The 22,233-nt window shown below is 45.8% G+C and overlaps 1 protein-coding gene across 8 annotated transcripts in view; it reads right to left on the reverse strand.

The window, feature by feature from the left end:
- RBM39 (RNA binding motif protein 39) overlaps positions 1–22,233 on the reverse strand; it is a 564,082-nt gene that overhangs the window by 23,018 nt on the left and 518,831 nt on the right. For all 8 annotated transcript variants that reach the window (XM_085619028.1, XM_085619029.1, XM_085619035.1 and 5 more), the window contains one exon: positions 876–954. In XM_085619028.1, the coding sequence (XP_085475154.1) occupies positions 876–954 (79 nt within the window). The remainder of the gene's footprint in view (positions 1–875; positions 955–22,233) is intronic.

A 22,233-nucleotide genomic window follows, 5' to 3' on the forward strand; every position in this document is an offset into this window, starting at 1 on the left:
AGTCTTCTTCAATCTGTACATCACTAAACTCTGCACTTTGGCCTGACCCATAGTATAATGCACCCAAAGTTATTTTTCCCCTCCGTTTTAAAGTATTTGGTGTAAAGTGAGTACATTTTTCCACGATCACACTTGGCAAATATTCAATGGTATTTTGGGCAAGTATTTTCCATGTCCTTCAATATGTAGGCACCTAAGAAACCCTAAGAACCAAGGTATTTTGCTTCCAAGACTCAGGAGCGTAACAAATATTCTGAATGTGACCACCGGTAAAGAGCTCTAACTAGTTAGTGTAAAAATATATTCTGACGTTTTATGTTTCAATAAATGATATGAAGATGGAACTATTGTTAAAGGGATTTGTAGGCTTGCACTTTAAATGATGAACCCCAACAGTGCTTAGTTAGGGGGAGGGGGGGGGGAAGAGAAGAGCCGGGGCGTTTCGATAAGGTGCCGGGGAATTTCACATGTCACAATGTACTAGACTTAGGTTTTTAAGAATTATTAAATAGTTAAATGTTCCACAAATAACCTCTACTAACAAAACACACGCACAATGCCACCATGCTGTATATTCTCATAAATTGTGCCAGTATTTACAAATAAGTGCCTGGCCCGAGCACTGGCAAACACCGTCACTCATTAAGCACTGACCAATGCTGGACTCTTCAAAAGAAAACTTTATACAGAATTTATCATGACATGACCACTAAAAGGCAGAATAATGCACAGCATGTGAATCTAGAATAGGAAGGCACTGCACAACCACTGACTGTTAACACTCCAAGAATGCTGCTCTCAAACCATGGGCTGCCTTCTACGTCAAAAATAGAAGAAAAAAATAAACGTAAAATATACATATTAAATTTGCTCACCTGCAAACCATCTTCCGTGTAAAGCATTCACAGCTGCAGCTGCTGCAGCGATTGATGGGCATTTTACATACACATTTCCCTAAAATAAAATAAAAGTCAGTCCATCAAATATGTAAAGAATATGTACATGCCAATAACTCAAAACTCACAATATGCCAAACCAAAGAACTGCACTGAAAGCAACCTTTGCCGAGGTAAGTAGTTTAAAAATGGCAAATGCTCTGCTTTTATAAAAACAAGAATTAGTGACGAGAATTCATAACTCAAACATGTAAATATTTATATTTGAGCAGAAAGAAAAAATTGTACAAATGGAGCAGTAATGGATGTAAAAATTTGAAAGAAACAGCTACATGATATACACTCAATCTCTGATCGCATAGAGATTTCGGAACCATTCTTAAACAGGAAAGCAAACACTCCATACTTAAAAGCAAAAACGTAATGGCTCAATGAAACATTTGATTTGCATTATTGGTTTTGGTACGAATGTGTGATACAAACAAATTAAAAAAGCGATTGCTGATCAAAAAAAAAGGTTAAAGTTTTAAAAGCAGAAATAAATAGGAAACAAGCCTTCAGTCTGAGTTAATCTAACCCCCCCCCCCCCCCCTCCTGAAATCACGATTGCATCAAGGGGGAAGGGGTGTTTACAAAGAGCAATGAAGGGGCCCACTCAGTTCCAGGAGGACATATTCATATTATCAAAGGAGAGTGAACTGCTGCACCAATCTCACTGCCACAGTCTCACAAGAATTATACCCAAAACAATTGACCATTAAAAGTATGCAACGCCTCCAACTGGAAGGAGATTTTCTAGTAAACTGTACTGGTGGGATTTGTACAACTATAAAATTACCTCCTATGCCCAAGGAGAGACTGCTTTTAATATAGAATGAAGGCACAGGGGTAAAATTCTAAACGGAGCGTGATGCTGTTTGGACACATTATTAGTCCTAAGCATCAACAGTGGTGGTCAACATGTTTCCGCCGTGGAAAAGGCTCATGAGTCTGCGGACTTCGTCAGGACCTATTTAGATCAGATCCCTTAGTGGTCTAGGTTCTTTTATAGACTCACAGTTCTTCGTTATGACTTATAAAGTTGTAACAGATGTGGTGGAGGCCTGCGACTGAAAGGACAAACAGAAAACAGGAGGAGTGTATAAAGAAAATGAGTACATGCTGTATCTCATTTTGCGGGTAACGTATAGTTTCTTACCGGGTGATGTAGTTTTGCAACTGGAAGAATTTTCTGGATTCACATGCTTTGCATTATTCTGCCATCTTGTGGTTGGATCCGGAATTTTTCTAAAAAACTATCCTTCTACTCTTCGGTTTTTAGGTCTCGCATGGCGTTGCAGCGCAAAGCGATGCTCGCTAGGCGAGAGATTTTGTAGGAGTCGATTTGAGAAGGGGACTTGAAGCCCCGCCCCTCATTTTCATTGGCTTGCATCACCGTTTATGCTAAACGGTGGCCTGCCATTGGAAATGAGAGTTTTTTTGTGGACGCCCTTTCGCCTCCGATCCGACTGGGTCGCCTGCTTTGCTGTTGTCGCAAAGCACTTTATCTTTATGGGGCCATGTGTTTCTAATTAGAAACACATGGCCCCCATAAAGACAAGGGATCGGTGCTTGTTTTTTGAATTATCGATGTACAAATCTGGCTGCCGAAACATAGCTGGGTTTTGATTTCCTTTTGATTCTGGCGCAGTGCCAATCTCCCAGCCACCGTAGGAAACAAGAGCCCACAAACTGACGTAAACACCAGCAGCCGAGAGAACATTTAATCTCATTTGTGGCCATATTTTCTTTTTAAAAAAACAACCTTAAACAAAGAGTCTGAAAACCTTCAAGAATGCAGAGTAGTAATACAAATCGGATTCAATTTTTAAACCCACCTCTCCGGGCTGTGAAAATTGACACTCACCCCTCCCCGCTTCCCACTTGCCCCTTCTCTATGCTGCCTGCAAATACAGATGAAAAGAAAAGATTACAGGAAGAGAGGGGTGGAAGTGACCTAGGCTCGAAGGTGGAAATCTAAACGTGCTCGTTCTAAATACACCCACCATACTGTCTTGATACTCTGTCTCTTTTCTTACCACTTTTGCCCTTTCTCCCTCTCCTTCATGTCAGTCCCCCGTCCACCCCCTACCCAACTCACTCTGACCCCACTTGCAACACATTGCAGGTATTAACCTCTGGGTGAGATGGGAATGCCTGTTCAAAGCTTCGCTCTGGTAGTGAACCTCTGTGCCGCATGAATGCAACGGTTACATCGCAGCTCTACTGTTGATGCAGAGTGTGACCTGAGGCCGACATCCAAGATGTAAATCTTCTACTGGCAAGCAGAGGCTTCGTATTCTTGCTGCAGCTCTGCTGCCCATTGGCTCGAGGAATACTGGGTAATCACAGCTATGTTTTTGACCCCCCGTGTGATATGCGTCAAGTGAGTACAAAGAAGTCAGAGAGAGCCAAGTTATACTGATTAGAGTCCTGCCAGGAGCATAAGTAAAAATTAGGAGAGGTATCCGTCACCAGAACCACATTTGGTGCCAGGGGTGGAGCTGCGATTTCAACTTCCCTAGTGCACACTGCGTGCCTTCTGGATGGCTCGTCGCGACCACCTGCTGGCTCTTATCCAGTGCCATTCAGCCCAGCACTCTCGCCCACCTCCCTCGCCTAATCTATGCAAAACCTGCTGCTTCGCGACATGCGAGCTCCTAAATAGACCAGAGACTATAAGGCATGGGCAAAGTGGGCCGTGATACAGCCACCTCTGTCCCACAGTGTTGACCCGATGACACTGGATACTGTGGGGGAGTCTATTACAGACATTTTGCAGATAAATGTTACTAGCAACAACCATGACATGGGTGGGGGTTACAAAGATTATTTGCAATAATATTAGTGAGTAGTTGTTGTATATTCTAATATCAAAAACAGGCCAAGATCCTTGAATATAGTATGTAAACTCATTTTGAATTTGGACCAGTGTACCTGTGAACTTTGTGACCTGGCCTAATAGGGCAATAAAAACCTGACATTTTTTTAAGTATATGCACGGGCGCCATGCATAATAACAGCATTTGCTTAATTTGATATGCATGGGCGCCGCGCAAGCATTTACAATGCAATAGGTCTCGCATTTGCGAGAATTTGAGCTATTGGCACAGTAAATGACAATGCTTTTATTTACGTGTTTGTTTTTAAAACATTAATAAAAGGCATTGTCATTGACAATAGCTTAAACTCTCGCAAATGCGAGACCGTTTGCATTGCAATTGCTTGTTTGTTGTTGGGAGTCAAAGTACCTCCATTTAGTGCCTCCTAGTGACATCATACTTCCTCCGGAAGCTCCCACCTTCGGTAGCCATCTTTTTTTCTTTTCTTTTCCTCCTATCATCTACATTGACAGAGGAGGGTGGGATTGCTTGTTAATCCAGATAATTCTTACAGCAGCAAAACTACACTGACCGGTAAGAAACTATACGTTTTGCAGCAGAATTGTTTCTTGATTCACATGCTGTGCATAGATTTTGTAGCGGTTTGTTACTACAGTGGTGGCTGGGTCGAAGATGTGCGTTGATTTGAAAACAAATGTTGTAAGACCTTTTGTACTACTTTAGCTTCATTTTTCATCTGGATAGCTACACAACAGCGCCTAGTAAATGTGTGCACTGATGACCATGTTGCTGCCATACAAATGTCTTGTAATGGTGTATTTGCTAAAAATGAAATGGTTGCTCCTTTTTAGGTCTCGCCTGACCCAGCGCATGCGCTCGTCATGGCGAGACATTTTGTGAGGGCTTCAAAAAGTGCTACCAGGCCAGCTTAGAGCTACAGTGCGCGGGCGTGCGCGTCGCATTTTACCGCGATTACTTTCACTTTTGCGGCCGCTTTGATGTTTGATCGCGATCACTTTCGCGGCCGCTTTGATGTTCTCCGTGAGGCTTCAATAGATTGCAGCAGTTAAAACAAGCGGCATTGCCAATAGGTCTCGCTTTTGGGACCTTATAAGTGTTTAGTTATGCAACTCTTGCATGGCTAAACACTTATAAGGTCCCAAAGGCGAGACCTATTGGCTATGCCAATGCTTTTTTTTGTAGAATGCGCTTCTGGGGTATTTTGTAATGCCTCTCCTGCATTCTTGTGACCCAACTGAATAGTTTGGGCTATCAATCTTGCATTTGTATTCTTGGTACCTGTGGCCGTTTTACAATAAATGCCTCGGGGGCGCAACGGGTGTTTGTGCCTACTTTGGGCGCTCCCTTCTTTGGGTACTCCTGCCTACTTTGGGGGCTCCCGGGGCACTTTGGTATTATAGAAGGGGCGCAGACGCTTGTGCGTTCCCTTCTAGCTTGTGCACTTAAAGCGCCATAGCTACCTTCAGAGGGTGTTCCCTCATTTGCACAGGGGTGTGCCTTATGCAAATGAGGGAATTCCTTTGACTCTGCACCTGCGCCGTATTGCAGGCGCAGAGTCAAAGCGGCCCTCAGGAGGCACACTGACAGTGCACCATTTAAAAAGGTGGACCACACAGACATCCCCTTTGAAAGTGCAGGCAGGTGCCGCCTGCACAGTGAAAACAAGGAGCGGTTGCTCAGTGTTTTTACATGAATGCGCTGCCACCAGGGCAACGCGAGTTCACAGTTGCCCTGGGGGTAGCGCATACAACATAATAGGGTGCATTGTGATGGTTTACGCCCGGCGCACCTTTTGCGCAAACAATCACAATGCATAATACGGCCCCTGGTCTTCCTAGAAACCTATTGGCAAATGATAAAAAAAGCTGTTCTGTTTTCATGTCAACACACACAAGGAGGTAGAGCAACCAAAAATCGGCCTATGTATGTTTGCAAATGTAATAAATTTAAGAGAGCTCACACACTTTGTAAAAACTGCCCTCACCCACAACAAGTTGTGGTATGCTTCATCATAGGGCTGCTACTAACGCCTCTGGGCAAAACCAACGCTAGAGGCGGAGCAATAGGGAGGGGTAAACAATACAACAGTGATAAAGACAAATGGAAAAGACAGGATCCTAAAGTGCAGATAAGTCGTGAATTTAAAAACTGGCTAAGTGATATCTCTATAATAATTGTATTCCTAGATTCCCTAGTCAGAGTTAAAAAGGTATATAAAAAATATACCTATTGGATAGTGGTGGTGTGAGTAAATTAAGTGCTCACCACTCCTCCATTCTGCATAGCGGTCAACATGTTTCTGCCGGTTCAAAGCTTATTCTCCGGCATTCATCAGGACAAGTTGGATCCCTATGCTACTTTTCCAAAACCCTCTAACTGCCCACTCTCATGGGCTATACTCCACCTGTAAGTCAGGAGTGTTTTTGTAACTTTACTCTTCCAATAGGAACAGAGTTTATTAAGTAGAAAGCTAGAAATGGCACTGGAGTAGAGGGCGACCCTCTGTAGTCACACATTCGTCAAGAGTGGTGCGCCACCTACGAAATTCGTCTCTCCTAGTGCCGTGTTTTCATGTCAGCCTTTTGTTTTTTCCAATGCAATACATTACTGCATGTCTAGCGCCAGAGTATGTACTTTCCTTTCTGCATGCGTTTTTGAAAACCAATTGGTGTCTGTATACTTTGTTTCATGAGGAACTGTGAGACCACCTTTGCATTGAATTGCAGGTCAGTTCTCATGGCAATTCGGTGTTTGTGGAATTCAAAGTAAGGTTCCTGTAAGGTGGGTGCCTGCAATTCACTAACTCGGCATAGTGAGGTTATAGCCACTAAAAAGGCGGTATTTAGCGTGAGCATTTATAATGTAGCCTCGTGTAACGGTTCAAATAGAGTCTATCAATTGTGCAAGCACAATATTTAAATTCAATGTAGATACAGGTACCTTCTTTGGAAGTGCGATTCTTATTGCTCCTTCTAGGAACCGCTTAATGACTGGTGATGTGTAGAAACCTCTTTCAATGTGAACCATAGTGTTCACCTCTACTGCTTCTAAATGAACCTTCAAGGATGCACAAGTCAATTTGTAGTCTAGAGAATGTTTTAAGTACCATTTTATCTTTTGTGATTTGTTTTCAATAATCCTTCTTTTAGACACCATAGCGAGTATCTTTGCCACATTTAGCTGCATGGCACTTTCTAGTAGTCTGTCATCTTGCTTCTCTTAAAATATGCCATTGTTTTTTTCTGGTAACTTAAGGTGCTCAACTTTTAAATATTCAGGAGCCATGCTGCCAGGCTTAAAGACTCTGGCTCTGGATGAAGCACCCTTTCTTCTTGCATTGATAACAGATCTTGTCTTGATTATTCCGTGAGATAGTTCTATTAGTTCTGAGAACTATATATGTCTCACCCACAGTGGTGCAATTAGTATTAGACTCATGCTGCTGATTTTGCAAACAGCCTAGCTAAAAAGGTGGCCGCAATTACACAATCTAGCTCCAAGTTCCCAGCAAGGAAACCTGTGCAATTTACACCACATGCCATGATTCATGCCTACCCTCCATCCACTCTCGTAGCCCAACCAAGGCAGATGAGCCTGCAAAATCCGTAAACCTTAAGATTAACACAGTTCCACAGAGTGAAGACTAGGCCAACCAGCAGTCACATTCCAGTAAAGGCCTCCCTGTACTCAATTTATCACCAATCATCAAAGCAAGTGACAACTCCCCCATTAATTTGAGCACTTCCGCACATCAGAAAGTGCAAAATCCTCAAACTAACACGCAATCCCCTGCTAACGGTATCATTACCAGCCCACCAGCAGCACAATGGACTCTGGCCCCAACTGGAAATATAAAATCCCTTACACCAAAGTCATTTCACCTTAAAGACCTACATCACCCCATTATCTCATCCAGAGAGCCAAATGACCAATTATTACTGGACTTATCCTTCTTTCAATCAGACACAATCAGGAATAAGAGTACACAAGAAGGTCGAGCTTTTGAAATGGCTGCAGAACCCCCCAATATATAGTCTGGCCTCAACTCTTGCAAACTCTGCAATCCAGTCTCAGCACTATATTATCACACCAATAAACTAGACCTCCAAGTTGATCTTTTGAATGCACTTGCAGTGTACACAGCATGAACAGACAGCAAACTGGAAAGTCTAAACAAATTGATCATGAGAGCGCAAGCAAAGACCAATCTGGGTCAATCAGTATGCTGATGTTTGCCAATAACTGACGGCTTGTCCTCGTTCCTCACTAGTCCTGACAGAAATCAAGGAACTCTCTAAGGGTCCGACACAATGCCAACAAATGGACACAGCCACTTGCCAAACTTTCGAAGTACATAACTCTGAAAAACAAGTCACCAATACTGGAATGACGCTTAGTTCAAGCCCCATCACAGCAGAGGAGGAAAAAGTGACTGTATTATCACCAGATAATCAGCCCGCAAGTCCTAAGAACAGAAAATTCCAGCCCCCTCAAGAGACGTAACCTGGATAAGTAAGGTCTGCGAATAAAACCCTTGACCGCAACAAAGACATCAGGTAGCGGAGAAGTTGGACCAAGTAACTAAGTTACTGAAGATCAATGGCTACAACGACCCCTTAGCAAGAGGGAAAACATAAGCGTCTGAAAACAGCACATCAAGGTTAACAATTCCCCTCAATACACAATGTTTCCAATCTTCAAGGGTAAAGCAGGATCTCATCCAACCAGCAGTGAAAGCAGACCTCCACGGTCAACAGATGTCAACTATGCAGGCTGTTTCCTAAGAAAGCCATAGTAGCCCCTATTTTTGAGAGTGCAATGCGCTCTAGGGGGTATTGTTAAAGTTCTTTTTGCTTCTGCATAACATGTTTTAATGCATCTGGCAATACCAGACTTGGATATGGGATTGCCCTTGTGAGGTGGAGCAGAAGCAACAAAAACTTGTTTAGTTTTACGGAATGATTTTGTTCTTTCAATGTAATATAAAAGGGCTCTTCTAACATCTAAGGTGTGTAGAGCTAGTTCTGCCACTGAATCTGGTTGAAGATAGAATACAGGTAACTCAACCGATTGATTTGAAAGGCAGAAACTACCTTAGGTAGGAGCTTGGGGTTAGTACGAAGAACCACTGTCTGAAGTTGGAAAAAAGGTTTTTCTATGGTTGGTGCCTGCAGTTAACCCACTCTCCTCAGTGAAGTGATTGCAATGCGTAAAGCGGTTTTCCAGGAGAGAAACTTTAGTTTGCATTTATGCATGGATTCAAAAGGTGGGCCTATTAATTGTGTGAGGACTATGTTAAGATTCCACACTGGGGCTGGTGGAAGTCTTGGTGGGATAACTCTTAAGTACCTTAATGAAAGCTTTGATTACTGGCCCTCTAAAAAGAGAAGTGTTGCTTATTTTGTAGATAGGCAGCTATTGCAGCAAGATGTAGTCGGATAGAGGTGTAAGCTAACTCTGACTGCTGCAAGTGTAACAGAATTGATATTTTGTATTGAAGCATGAAGAGGATCGATATTATTGCAACAGATAACAAAATGTTTCCATTTAGCTGCCCAAATACCTAGAGACTGTATTCTTCTAGCGAAAATTTACTTGCCCTGGTGCATGAGGAACAAAGTGAGCAGCGCCAAAAAAGATGCCTTGCTTAAAGTTTTCCCTCTCATGCTACCCTCCTTGGTACCACCGCTCTCCTTGTAGTTTCTGGTGGGCTTTCTTGTCTGCATCTGCTGCTGTATTCGCTCAGACGTCTTGAGTGCACCTCCGATCTCCATGGCGGAAAAAATATTCTGAGAGCTTGCACACACACAAAGGGGGTTGTAGCCCGACCGGGGGGGGGGGGGGGGGGGGGGGGGGGGGAAATCAGGTTTCACCGTCGAAGAAGAAAAAGAGCAAAAAAAAAAAAAAGCAAAGCACTTTCCGACTCCAACAACTAGATGGCGGAACATGTACAGTATGTGAATCTAGAAGACGTCTATCCTGCAAAACAGGCTCTTGTAGTAGACCTTCTGGCCTCTTTTTTAAATTTATGTAGCCAATAGCCATTTGCAGAGGACATATACATAAACCAAGAATGTAGGAGAGAAAAAAAACAAAAGAGCATTGTACAGTTTGTTCACTCCAAAAACATAGGTTACGCCACCAAAACAAATTAAACCAAAAAAGCGAATCAAATACTTTCTCAATTAAAAATGAGTATATATAGCAGGTTTCCAGGGGGGTGACAACTACATGAATAATATCGACCTCCTGGGGACCATCTTAATGTATTGTGGGTGATGAGTACTTAATAAGAGCCCCCAAAATCTTGATGCCCAGTCTCCGTTTCTGTAACCATTTGATGGCATAAAGGCTAGTTTCCAGCTTACATATAGCCTTTCTCTCCACATTCCAAGGTAGGGGGTTCTTTCTGCTGCCACAGTGATGCTATACATAGTCTAGCCACTGCAACAGCAATATATATTAAATACCTAAATGCATACATTCCCTGTGTTAGCACACCATCTTCTAAGACCCCCAGTAACATAACTGTAGGGGTTATCACAATCTGTGCCCCTGTAACTTCCGGCAAAAAGGTCTGCATCTTATCAATTGTTTCAATTCTGGACATATTGAAAACATATGGACTATATCTGCCTGATCCATCCCACACCGAGTGCATTTATCCTCATTTACTCCCCCCCCGCGAGCAATTTTTGCAGGTGTGTAATATAAATTAAACATGGTCTTATACTCTTGAGTTTTAAGACTGGAGGAGATTAAGAGTTTATCAGCTAATATGATAGATTCTTGTAGGATATCTGCTCCAAAGTTTAGCCTGGTGTTCCATTTAGCATTCTATGCCTCTACATCATCATTTTGTATTTCAATAAGTGCTTGGTATAGGTTCCCAATCCTCCCCTTTCCCTTCACTGCCTCTAGTAAGTTATTTTTCTGTGCTAGGTGTGAAACCACCTCTTTTAATCAAATAGTCACAAATCTTCAGGTATTTAAAAAAGTCTGCTTTAGCGAGATCATACTTAGACATTAGCGAAGCGTATGTCCTAACACCACTGCGGTCTACTAAGTCTCCTAGAATCTGAATGCCTTTACATCTCCATCTATTCATAATACGATCCGAAAAAAGAGGTAAGTAAAGCTGGAGCATCCGTGGGGGTGTAATAATTAATCCTACCAATCTGCAGATATCTCCGAATCTGAAGCCAAGCCTTATGAGCGGCCTGGACCACCTAGAAACGAGTTTTTCTTTTATAATAGCTGGGCTCAAGAATCTTTAAAAAAAAAAAAAAACCCTATGCTGTAGAACCCAATAGTATCTGGAAAATATGCGTTATTTCACCTACACTCACCTCGTTTTCCCCAACTAATAAAATTACCATATGTTGTAGTAAACATGCCAAATAGTAAAACTGAAAATTGGGAACTGCCCAGCACCCTCGTGCTCGCGGGGTTTACCCTGCACCCACAGGAAGCTGCTACATACAGATTGTAATTTCTGAATCTGTTTCCCTGCAATTTCTAATAGGACCGCCCTGAAAAAATTAAGGACTTTAGGGAGAATATTGAATATGCTACTTACCAGTATGCATCTGTTCTTGGCATGTAGGGCTGCTGACATTCATATCTGTGCATAGATCGCCGCCTAGTGTTGGGTCCGGATGTTTGCACGTTGTTGTCCTGGAAGAGTCTTCGAAGTATCACGAGATAGGCGACTCCTCCCCTGGACCACAGTGAGCATGGGCATCCTCTCCATCCTTAGATTGTTTTTCGCCATTGTGGCAGTGATGGAGTAGATACAGTAAGTGATGACCATGCTGTACAGTAATTCTGAGAGCTGCAGCTGCTACAGGCGCCGGGGAGGAGGGTGGGCGATATGAATGTCAGCAGCCCTACATGCCAAGAACAGATGCATACTGGTAAGTAGCATATTCAGTTCGAGGCATGTGGGCTGCTTAATTCATATCTGTGCATAGAATACATAGCAGTACCTCCTATTAGCGGCGGCTACCCGTGCCAGCTGCAGCAGTCTGAAAAAGAGTTTTGAGAACAGCCTGTCCTACAGCTGCCTGCTGTTTTGAGTGTACATCTACACAGTAGTGTTTGGTAAATGTATGTATAGTGGACCATGTGGCTGCTCTACATATTTCCTGTAAAGTAATGTTTCCCAGGAAAGCCATGGACGCCCCTAACTTTCGTGTTGAGTGGGCTCGTGGGGGAATCGTTAATGTGCGTTTAGCTTTTTGATAGCAAATTTGAATACATTTAACGATCCATCTGGCTATACCTGCTTTGGAAATGGCGTTGCCCTTGTGTTGTGAAGAAAAGGCAACGAAAAGTTGTTTTGTCTTCCTAAAGTCCTTAGTTCTGTCTATATAGTACATGAGGGCTCTCTTTACATCTAGTGTATGGAGCATTCTCTCTGCGACATTCTGTGGATTTTGAAAGAAAACAGGCAGTTCAATAGTTTGATTCATGTGGAACTGCGATATCACTTTGGGCATGAATTTGGGGTTGGTACGTAGTACAACCCTGTTTGCGTGAACCTGTATGAATGCCTCTTGAGTGGTTAGTGCCTGGAGTTCACTAACTCTTCTTAACGAAGTGATTGCCACTAGGAAAGCTACTTTCCAGGTGAGGAATTGAATCTCACATGAATGGAGAGGTTCGAAGGATGGACCCATTAATCTGGTGAGGACTAAATTGAGGTTCCACACCGGTGCTGGTGGGTGTCTTGGGGGAATCACTCGTTTGAGTCCCTCCAAGAAGGCTTTGATGGCAGGCACTCTGAATAAAGAGAGGTGCTGCCTGTTTTGGAGATAGGCTGCTATCGCGGTTAAATGGATACGTATTGAGTTGTATGCCAGATTGCATCGGTATAGGTGTAAGAGGTAACAGATGAGGAAGCTGGTCCCCATTCTATCTACTTCCTCCATGAAAACCATAGTCTCGGCCACTATTTTATCACGCCTGGACTATGGAAATGCGCTTTATCTGGGACTTCCTCAGAAACTCACCAACCGGCTCCAGGTGGTACAGAATGATGCTGCCAGGCTGGTTTTCAGCCTGCCTAGGAAGTCTCATGCATCACCTTTGCTTCTAAAACTACACTGGTTGCCCGTTAGACAACGCGCAAAATTCAAGGCCCTATGTATCGCCCATAAATCACTATGGGCATGCCCCTAGCTACATTAGGGACCGCCTGGCTAAGTATGTTCCAGGACGCCTACTTCGGTCCACAGATGCTTTCCAGCTAGTCTGTCCCCGAAGCAATCTGGCTTCCAAGGGCGGGCGAGCTTTCTCTGTTATCTTGCCACGTCTTTGGAACCAACTGCCGGATGCCTTACGGAAAGAACCAGGCTTACTCCCTTTTCGAAAGCTATCGAAAACGCTGCTTTTTAGAGACACTTCTTAAGATCCCTGTCACCAGGATTGTCTTTGCCGGGCTATTTCTGCATATCTCCTTCTGTCAGCGCTAAGAGACCTGCCGGTATACATGCGCTATATAAATTCCCATTCAAATACAAATGTTTTGAATGGATGCGTCCAGCGGGTTAATGTCATTGTTGTTGCAGTAAATGACAAACCTCTTCCATTTAGCCGCATAGCAAGCTCTGGTAGTGGGTCTCCTGGCCTCCTTGATGATATCCATACAGTCAGGTGGCAGGTTTAGGTAGCCAAACTAAGACTTCAGGAGCCAGATTGCCAGGTTCAGCTGTTGCGGATCTGGATGCTGAATTTCGCCATGGTTCTGCGTTAAAAGTGCGGGTTTGATCCGCAGCCTTTGATGCGGCACCACGGAAAGTTCTAGAAAGGTGGTGTACCATGGTTGGCGCGCCCATGTGGGAGCAACTAGGATGAGTGTCAGCGAGTGTTGTCGCAGTTTGCGTGCCACTAGCGGTATTAACAGCGCTGGGGGAAAAGCGTACGCAAATCTGCCGGACCAGTTCATCCATATCGCATTGCCCTGTGACTGTGGATATGGGAACCTGGCGGCAAAGCTTTGACATTTTGCGTTTTCGTTTGTGGCGAATAGGTCTATCTCTGGATGACACCACTGTAGGAAGTACGGTTGGAGTACTGACGGGTGTAGCTCCCACTCGTGCATCTGGTGGCTGTGTCTTCTGAGCAGATCCGCCATCTGGTTGTCCTTGCCGGGGAGGTGTTCCGCCATGAGGAATATGTTCCTCTGAATGGCCCACTGCCACATGCTCTGAGCCAGATGAGACAACTGTGGAGAGTGTGTTCCTCCCTGCTTTTGAATGTAGTACATGGCAGTCATGTTGTCCGTCCGGATCAACACAACTTTGTTGCACAAGTGTACTTTGAATGCCTTCATGGCTAGGAAGATTGCCATCAGTTCCAGAACGTTGATGTGCATCTTCTTTTGTTGCGTTGTCCATAGTCCCTGCACTGTGTAAGTGAGTACATGAGCTCCCCAACCCTGGAGAGAGGCGTCCGCTGTCAGTATTATTTGTGGAACAGGCTCTTGGAACGGTCGGCCCTTGCAAAGGTTTTGTGGATTCCACCAATGCAGAGAGTTGTATGCCCGACCGCTCACCAACACTAGGTCTTTCAATTGCCCGTGAGCCTGATTCCATTGACGTGCCAAGCACTCCTGAAGCGGGCGCATATGTAGTCTCGCGTGCGGGGCTATGAAAATGCAGGAGGCCATCATGCCTATCAACTGCATGAACACTCGCGCAGGAAGGGAGTGTTGAGGTTTGAACTTTGAGATCAGCAGTTGCATGCTGTTGATCCTCACTAAATTTGGCTGAGCTGTGGCTGCCAGAGTGTTTATGGTCGCGCCCAGGTACTGTTGTACGTGTGCGGGTTGGAGATGTGATTTTGGGTAATTTAGTGAGAATCCCAGACTGTGAAGGTGAATGGTGAGGGACATGTGGCTGGCACATTGCTGGGCTGACTTTGCCTGAACAAGCCAGTCGTCCAGGTAAGGGTAGACGTGAATGTGTTGTCTCCGTAGATGTGCAGCCACCGTAGCTAGGCACTTGGTGAAAACCCTGGGTGCTGTTGTTACTCCGAAGGGGAGAACTTTGAATTGATAGTGATGCCCCTGAATAGTGAACCCGAGATATTTTCTGTGTGATGGGTGTATGGGTATGTGGAAATACGCATCTTTGAGGTCCAGTGTGGCTAGGAAGTCTCCCTGACCGAGTAGCGGGAGAACCTGCTGTAGGGTGAGCATATGGAAATGCTCTGACAGAATGTAGTGGTTGAGGGGTCTCAGGTCTAGTATAGGTCTGAGTGACCCGTACTTTTTTGGGATTAAGAAGTACAGAGAGTACACCCCTGTCCCCTGCTGGTCGATGGGCACGACCTCTATTGCACCTTTTTGCAGCATACTTAGCACTTCCTGCTGCAATAATGCCAAGTGCTCTACGGACATAGGACGGTGCTTTGGCGGTATGTTGGGTGGAGTGGACGTTAATTCGAGACAGTAACCGTGCTGGATAATGCCCCTGACCCACCTGTCTGTGGTGATGGTTTTCCACGCGGACAGGAACCGCTGGAGTCTCCCCCCGACAGGTGTTATGTGGTCGGGGGGAAGGGAGAGGGCGTCACTGTTTGTTTTTAGGGGAGGACCTGGTGTTGCCGTAACCACGTCCTCTGCCCTTGGTGCTGGAGCCACGATATCCACCTCTGTTGGTTTTATCGTAGGTACTCTGTGTGCCCCCTTTAGTGTATTGCTGCTGTGACCCCTGACCTCTAGCTGCTCCTCTATTCCCGGGGCGACGAAAGAAGCCACTACGAAACTGCTGCGTCTGCAGAGCCCCCATTGATTTCGCAGTGTCCGTGTCTTTCTTAATTTTCTCGAGGGTAGTGTCAACTTCAGGGCCGAATAAGTAGTCGGGGTTGACTGGTTGATTTAAGATGTTGTTCTGAATCTCCGGCTTGAAGCCTGAGATTCTCAACCACGCGTGCCGTCTCAACATGACACTTGTGTTGATTGCCCTCGCCGCTGTGTCGGCAGCATCCAGGGCGCACTTGATGGATGCATTGGTAAGGAGTTGTCCCTCTCTGATGAGGAGCTCCACTGACTCTTTATATTCATCTGGCAAATGTTGGAGTAGTGATTCTAGTGTGTCGTAGTGGGACCGATCATAACGGGCCAGGAGTGCCTGTGTGTTGGCAATGCGCCAGATGTTTGCTGCTTGCGCTGCAATCCTTTTGCCTGATGTCTCCAGCACTTTGGACTCCTTGTCTGGGGGAGGAGCATCACCTGTTGTCTGCGAATGGGCTCTTTTGCGAGCATTAGCAACCACCATGGAGTCCAAAGGTAACTGACCCCTAATGTACATAGGGTCTCCGGGTGCAGGCTTGTATTTTTTTTCAATCCTGGGGTTTAGCACCCGTGCCCTGGTTGTTTCCTTAAAAATGTCTTTTGCAGGTTTGAGAATTCCTTTCAACATGGGCAGAGTTTTGACAGTTCTTTCGGAAGAGGCGAAAGTGTCCACCAAGAAGTCTTCTTCGACAGTGTCAGAATGGAGTTCTACTCCATGATTGGCAGCAGCCCGTTCTATGAGGGCATTGAAGGCAGCAGTGTCCTCTGTGGGAGATGTCTTTGTGCTGTAAAGCTGCGTGTCATGGGTATCTGGTGCGGTACCCTGGTCTGTAGGGTCATCCCATGCCTGATCTGGGTCTTGCAGGTGCTCATCAGGATCGACATCCCCAGGGTAGGTGGTATCATCCCCCACATAGTCCTCTATTGCATCTGTCTCTGAAGGCGCAGGAGAAAAGGACTGGGGATCCTGATGGGAGGGTTGAAAGCGTTCATGAAGCACTGGCTCCGACCCTGCTGGCAATTTGTGCTTGAGAGGGATTCTGTAGGAGTCCAATCCCCTCTCTGGCGTGATTTTCCGCTTGCGGAGCATCAGTCTACCAGTGTTGGCGTCGATGAATTGTGGCTGTGAAGGCTCAAAATCTGTGTGTCCAGTGGATGGGGACTGTGTCTGGTGGACACGTGTCCGGATCTCGAACATCTTCGGCGCCGTGGACGGCGGCAAGCCAAACGTGATGGTGGTCTGCGTCGAGGGAGCTTTCGGAGCCTTGTGGGTGTCGGGGCCCGACGTAGAGCGGAGGGCTGCCCGTTCCCTGATGCGTTGCAACGATGCCGCGACCTGTTGCACGGAGAACGCAGAAGGTTCTTTGGAACCGGTCGGCACCTTGGAGGTAGGCGTCGACTGCTTTGGAGCCATCGATCCGAAGAGAGGCGTCAACGGTCGTTGGGAGTCGAATTGGCGGGCGCCGCTGTCTTCGACGTCGACGGGGTGGCCACTTTGACTTTGGTGGTCGTGGCCGACTGCTTCGGTGCCAGAGGCCGAGGCGCCTTGTGGGGACCGGGGGCCTTTTTCTTGGGGTCGGCACCGATATCCGCTGCGGTGAGCTCGGCGCCGAAATCCCTTTTACTGCGTTCGGGGCCGATGGCCTTTGCTGGCGTCGAAGGAGTGGAGGGCTTCGAGGCCTTCGAGCCGATTACAACCAGTTTCACTTTTGGTTTCGATGGAACTGGTGCGACGATTGGTTTCGGTTTCGCTGAAGGGAATCCAATCGTTTTCGTTAATAATGGCTCTTGCGGGATGTTCGAGGCCGGGCCTGAAGGCGGGGCCGAAGAACTTTGAGATTGATCTCGGGTAAGGCCCGAAGGCGATCCCTCGACCCGAGCCTCATGATGACGCATTTTGTCGGCCTCCGTATCGACGGGTGGGCCTAGCTCCTCGCTAGAGCTATCTTCTTCGGCCCCAAAGGCCTCATCGTAGTCTCCTACCTCGTCGATGACTTCTTCCCGTTGAAAAAGCACCTCATCGTCGTCTTCCGATCGGGAATCGTTTTCGGAAGCGGAGCTGGAGTCTACTTCTTCCATGCTCTCGGCGTCCTCGTCTTCGGTGCCAAAGATGTTGGCCGGGGCAGGCGCCGATTGCTGCGCCTCTAATCTCGCCGCACGTCGATTCCGGAGAGTCTTCTTCGATCGGAATCGGGCACAGGCCATACATTTCGACTTATCGTGATCCGGTGAGAGACATTTGTTGCATACTGGGTGGACGTCGATGTGTGGGTATTTCGCGTGGCATAAAGGACACCGTTTGAATGGGGTCCTCGATTCCATCGTCGATGGAAGTTTGATGTTCGGACCAGACGGATCCGAAAAGCTGGAAGAAGGTTCTAAAGCACTAAAGAAACTAGTCGACACAGAACGGGAACAGTACCGACGATAACTAAAGGCCTTTTGGCCTTAAACTGAATTTTCCTAACTTGAGCCAAGATAAGCACATCCGAACCCAATGGCGGAAAAAAACAATCTAAGGATGGAGAGGATGCTCATGCGCACTGTGGTCCAGGGGAGGAGTCACCTATCTCGTGATACTTCGAAGACTCTTCCAGGACAACAACGTGCAAACATCCGGACCCAACACTAGGCGGCGATCTATGCACAGATATGAATTCAGCAGCCCACATGCCTCGAACTCATTTTTAGGACATTACATCTTCCCAGCATTGACCAGTGTAGGCCTTCCATCTTGTCTAATTCCTTTTTAATCTTGCGTAACATAGGATCCCAATTGGTCATAACCATCGTATCAAGGCACGCATTCAGCCCCACCCCTAGATACGCTGCCTCCTTCATAACTCTAGGATCATTAAAATGTGCTTGGCCTGTACATATAACGTGTCTTGGCCAGATTTAACTTCTATCCTGAGCTCCTCCCATATATTGATGCTAGTTCTGTCTCTACCAATGTGGTGGCAGGATCCGGCGTACCTATTGCTATATCATCTGCATATGCTAATATATTAACCCGTTCCTGCCTGGGGCTCAGTAGTTGTGTATATAGCCTATACTCCAATAGGTTTAGGAACGGGTTAATGTATAACGCAAATAACAGAGGAGAGCAGGGGCAGCCCTGTCGGGTACCCCTTGATATAGATACGGGGTTCGATTCAAGTTCCAGCGCGCAGACCAAAGCATTTGGGGATCTGTACATAGTTTTAACGGCCTGGATAAATCCAGTTCCGAACCCTTGCCACCTCATAGTTGCCCATAAAAATTCCCAGGAGACACGGTCAAACGCTTTTTCTGCGTCCAATAAAATCACTCCACATGGCAGTTTACGTTTATTGGCAATATCCAACAGTGCCGTAACTCTACCTATGTGGTTGACCGTGCCTCTCCCTGGTATAAATCCATGCCCCAGGAACCAGATCGAGAGGTTCAGTTGTTTGGGATCTGGGTTTCTGATTTCTCAATGGCTCTGTGTGAGGAGACGGGATGTGAGGTGCAGTGCCGTTTTTGATGCAGAACTAGTGACAGCTGCAACAAGGTTGTGAACCAAGGTTAACGGGCCCATGTGGGAGTTACAAAGATCAGTGTGAGGGATGTTTGCATGGGTTATCGAACCACTAATGGAATGAGTGGAAGAGGCGGAAAAGGGTAGGCAAATATCCCGGACTAGTTCATCCATTGTGCATTGCCTTTGGAGAGCGGGTGTGGGTACCTGGAGGCAAAGTTTGTGGATTTGGCGGACAGAACTATTTGAGGGACTCCACAACTTTGAAATTATGGGAGGATAACTTGAGGGTGAAGTTCCCAATCTTGGATCTGCGGAGAAGTTCGGCAATCTAGTTGTTCACTCCTGGGAGGTTTTCTGCTAAGAGATAGATTTGTGGTGAATGGGCCACTTCCAAATGTCTTGAGCCAAGTGCAACAGCTGGAGCGAGTTTTAGGTAGAGGTCTCAGTACTGAGCCTAGGAGCCCAGCGATGGATTACTAAAGTAACGAGAACATACTTTACCTGTAACTTGAATTTTCTCCCATAGGGAATCATTGACTGGTTTTCTATGAAATTTCTTCGAAGTGTCAACTTTTAAAATAGCAAAATATTGCCTAAAAATCACAACAGTAACTAAAACGAATTTACTCACTTGTTTCCAAGACCTGTCCCAGAACTGAATCTAGGATCCAGCCCTGGAATTAGAAAAGTAATCCTGAAAGTAATCTATTGCAAATAACTTAAAATTCACATTAAGCTCAATGTATTATTGTGTTTGAAATTGTGTTGCCTATTGCAACAACCTGTAACTATTACCTACAAAAGTCAATTGCATATTGCAAAAGTATTTAACTAAAGCCTCTCATTCTTAGAAAGTATATTTTGATACCTATTGTTGGTTCTAAAATAAAAACCATATATTTGTTATACAAACCATTGGCCTAGAGTTCAGTTCTTGAGTGTGAGACTATTTGCTCACCGAGTGTGTACAATAAATGCTTCACACTGTCCTCTGATATTGCCTTACTGCTCGTCCAATCTACCACTTTAGAGAGTAAGGTTATATCTAACTTTAACCCCTGCCAAACCTCTGGGGACTGTGGACTCTGTACACACTGTACCTATTTGGGAACAGTATATACAGAGCCACTTTCTCACAGGTATCTCTTGTGTGCTTGGTTCATGGGGTTGTGCAGATAGGCATCCTCTAGATCTATTGTTGCCATAAAATCCCTTTTTTGTAGGTGTGGGATTAGTTCCTGTAGTGTTGATATCTTGAAAGGCTGTGTGCGAATGAATTTGTTTATGAATCCGAGGTCAAAGACAGGTTTTAGCACGAGATGTTGCTTTGGTTCCAAGAAGTAAGGCGAGTAGTTTCCTTTGTGTTCACACTTTGGTACCCTCGCTATTGCTTGTGTTTGTAAGAGTTCCTTTATCTCCGGTCCTAATTGTAAGAGTTCTGTTCCTTTGAACCTCTTCTTCCTTGGTGGATTTGGTGAGGGTTTGTTAGTTCTATACAATAGCCGTGGCGTACCACATTTAAAATCCAACTGTATGTGGTGACGTTTTCCCATTGAAGTAGGTGATGCGCTATTCTGCCTCCCACTGGTGTTGAGGGCCTACCCCTCTGGGCAAGTTATTGAATTTGCTCCTTCCCCTCTCGAGTGTTGTCACCTGGGTCTAGCTCTGCCACAAAAGGATTGCTTCGGTGGCTGCTGCCAGGCTTGGTATCTGGACTGCTGGTTTGATTGTTGTACAATGCCCTGTGTTTGAGGATGTTGCGAAGACCCCCCCCCCCCCACTTCCTGTGGGTCTTTAGAGATTAAATCCTCCTGTCGGTCTGTTACAGGGCTTCCATAGCCCTGGCCATCTCACTGACCTTCCTTATTTGTTAAAGGATTAATCTACCTCACTTCCAAAAAGGACTTCTCCTGTGAAGGGTTTGTTAATTATGGAGGTTTGGACTTCTAGCTTGAAGCCTTAAATTCAGAGCCAGGCATGCCTTCTCAACGTTGTTAATGTGCACATGTGTCTGCTGGCGGTATTAGCTGTGTCTAGAGCGGATTTCAGGCAGGTGTTCGCTATGTTTCTTCCCTCCTGTATGATGGATTTAACTTTCTTTGTATCCTCTTCCGGGAGCTTGTTCATCAGTTCTTTGATGTCGTCCCATTGATGGCCATACCTGTTGAGGAGGGCATTAGTTTGCAATGCACCATAGCAATGCTGCCTCTTTCTCCATCTTTCTCCAAACCATGTACAGTATTATTTTCTAACTCTGGAGGTGGGCCAGTGGAGGAGTGAGCGTTGCTCCTTCTTGCTGTGGTGACAATTATGGAGTCTGTCACTGTGTTCCCTTGAATGTATTAAGGGTCCTTTGCAGAGAGTTTGTATTTTTTCTCAACCCTTGGGGTTACCCCCTTTGCTGAGACAGGCTCTTTCAAATACTCCTTGACCTGGTCCAGAATGCTTGGTAGCATTGGAACGTATTGTGTTCCCTTGGTGGATGGTGTTAATGTTTCTAGAAGGAAGCAAGTCTCTCCTTTCTCCTCCTCGAAGGGGACCCCCAAAGGTATTAGCTGCTCTCTTGAGGCTGTTGTAGAAGGCTATATTGTCTGGTTGTGAAGCCTTCAATGGATAGCTACAGACCGCCTATTCTGGGCTTTGTGTCTAGGTCATTCCATTCTTCCTCAAAGGTTCCTGAGGCTTCCTCCTCTTCTGGAGCATCAAGTTCCTCTTTGACGACCTTCAAAAGGTTTAGGGGTTGCCGGAGCTTTGAGGGTATCCTCCTCTCCTTCGGCGTCTGTGGTAGCTGAAGGTTTCGCCGGAATTCTGAATTCCTTCAGCACCTCGAACGCCTTTCATTTGAAGGAGTGCTGCCATTTCTGCTTCCAGGCTTCTTTTCTTCTTCTCCACCTAGAGGGCCCTTTCGGCTTCTGAGGCCAGGGAGATCCTCTTCTTGGGTGTGGTGGATTCTGCCTCCGAGAGTTTGGTTTTTCCCTTCGCGGCTTCTCGATCGGCAACTGTTGTCATCGATTTCGACACCTCCCCTCATCAGTATCCCTAGGTTTCTTTTGGTCGTGGCTGAGTCTCTGGTTGTCTATGCCTGGGCTGCCTTCTGCACCTTTTCAGGGCCCTTGGTATCGGACCATC

This window comes from Triturus cristatus, chromosome 7 (genome assembly GCF_964204655.1).
Source record: "Triturus cristatus chromosome 7, aTriCri1.1, whole genome shotgun sequence".
Lineage (NCBI taxonomy): Eukaryota > Metazoa > Chordata > Amphibia > Caudata > Salamandridae > Triturus > Triturus cristatus.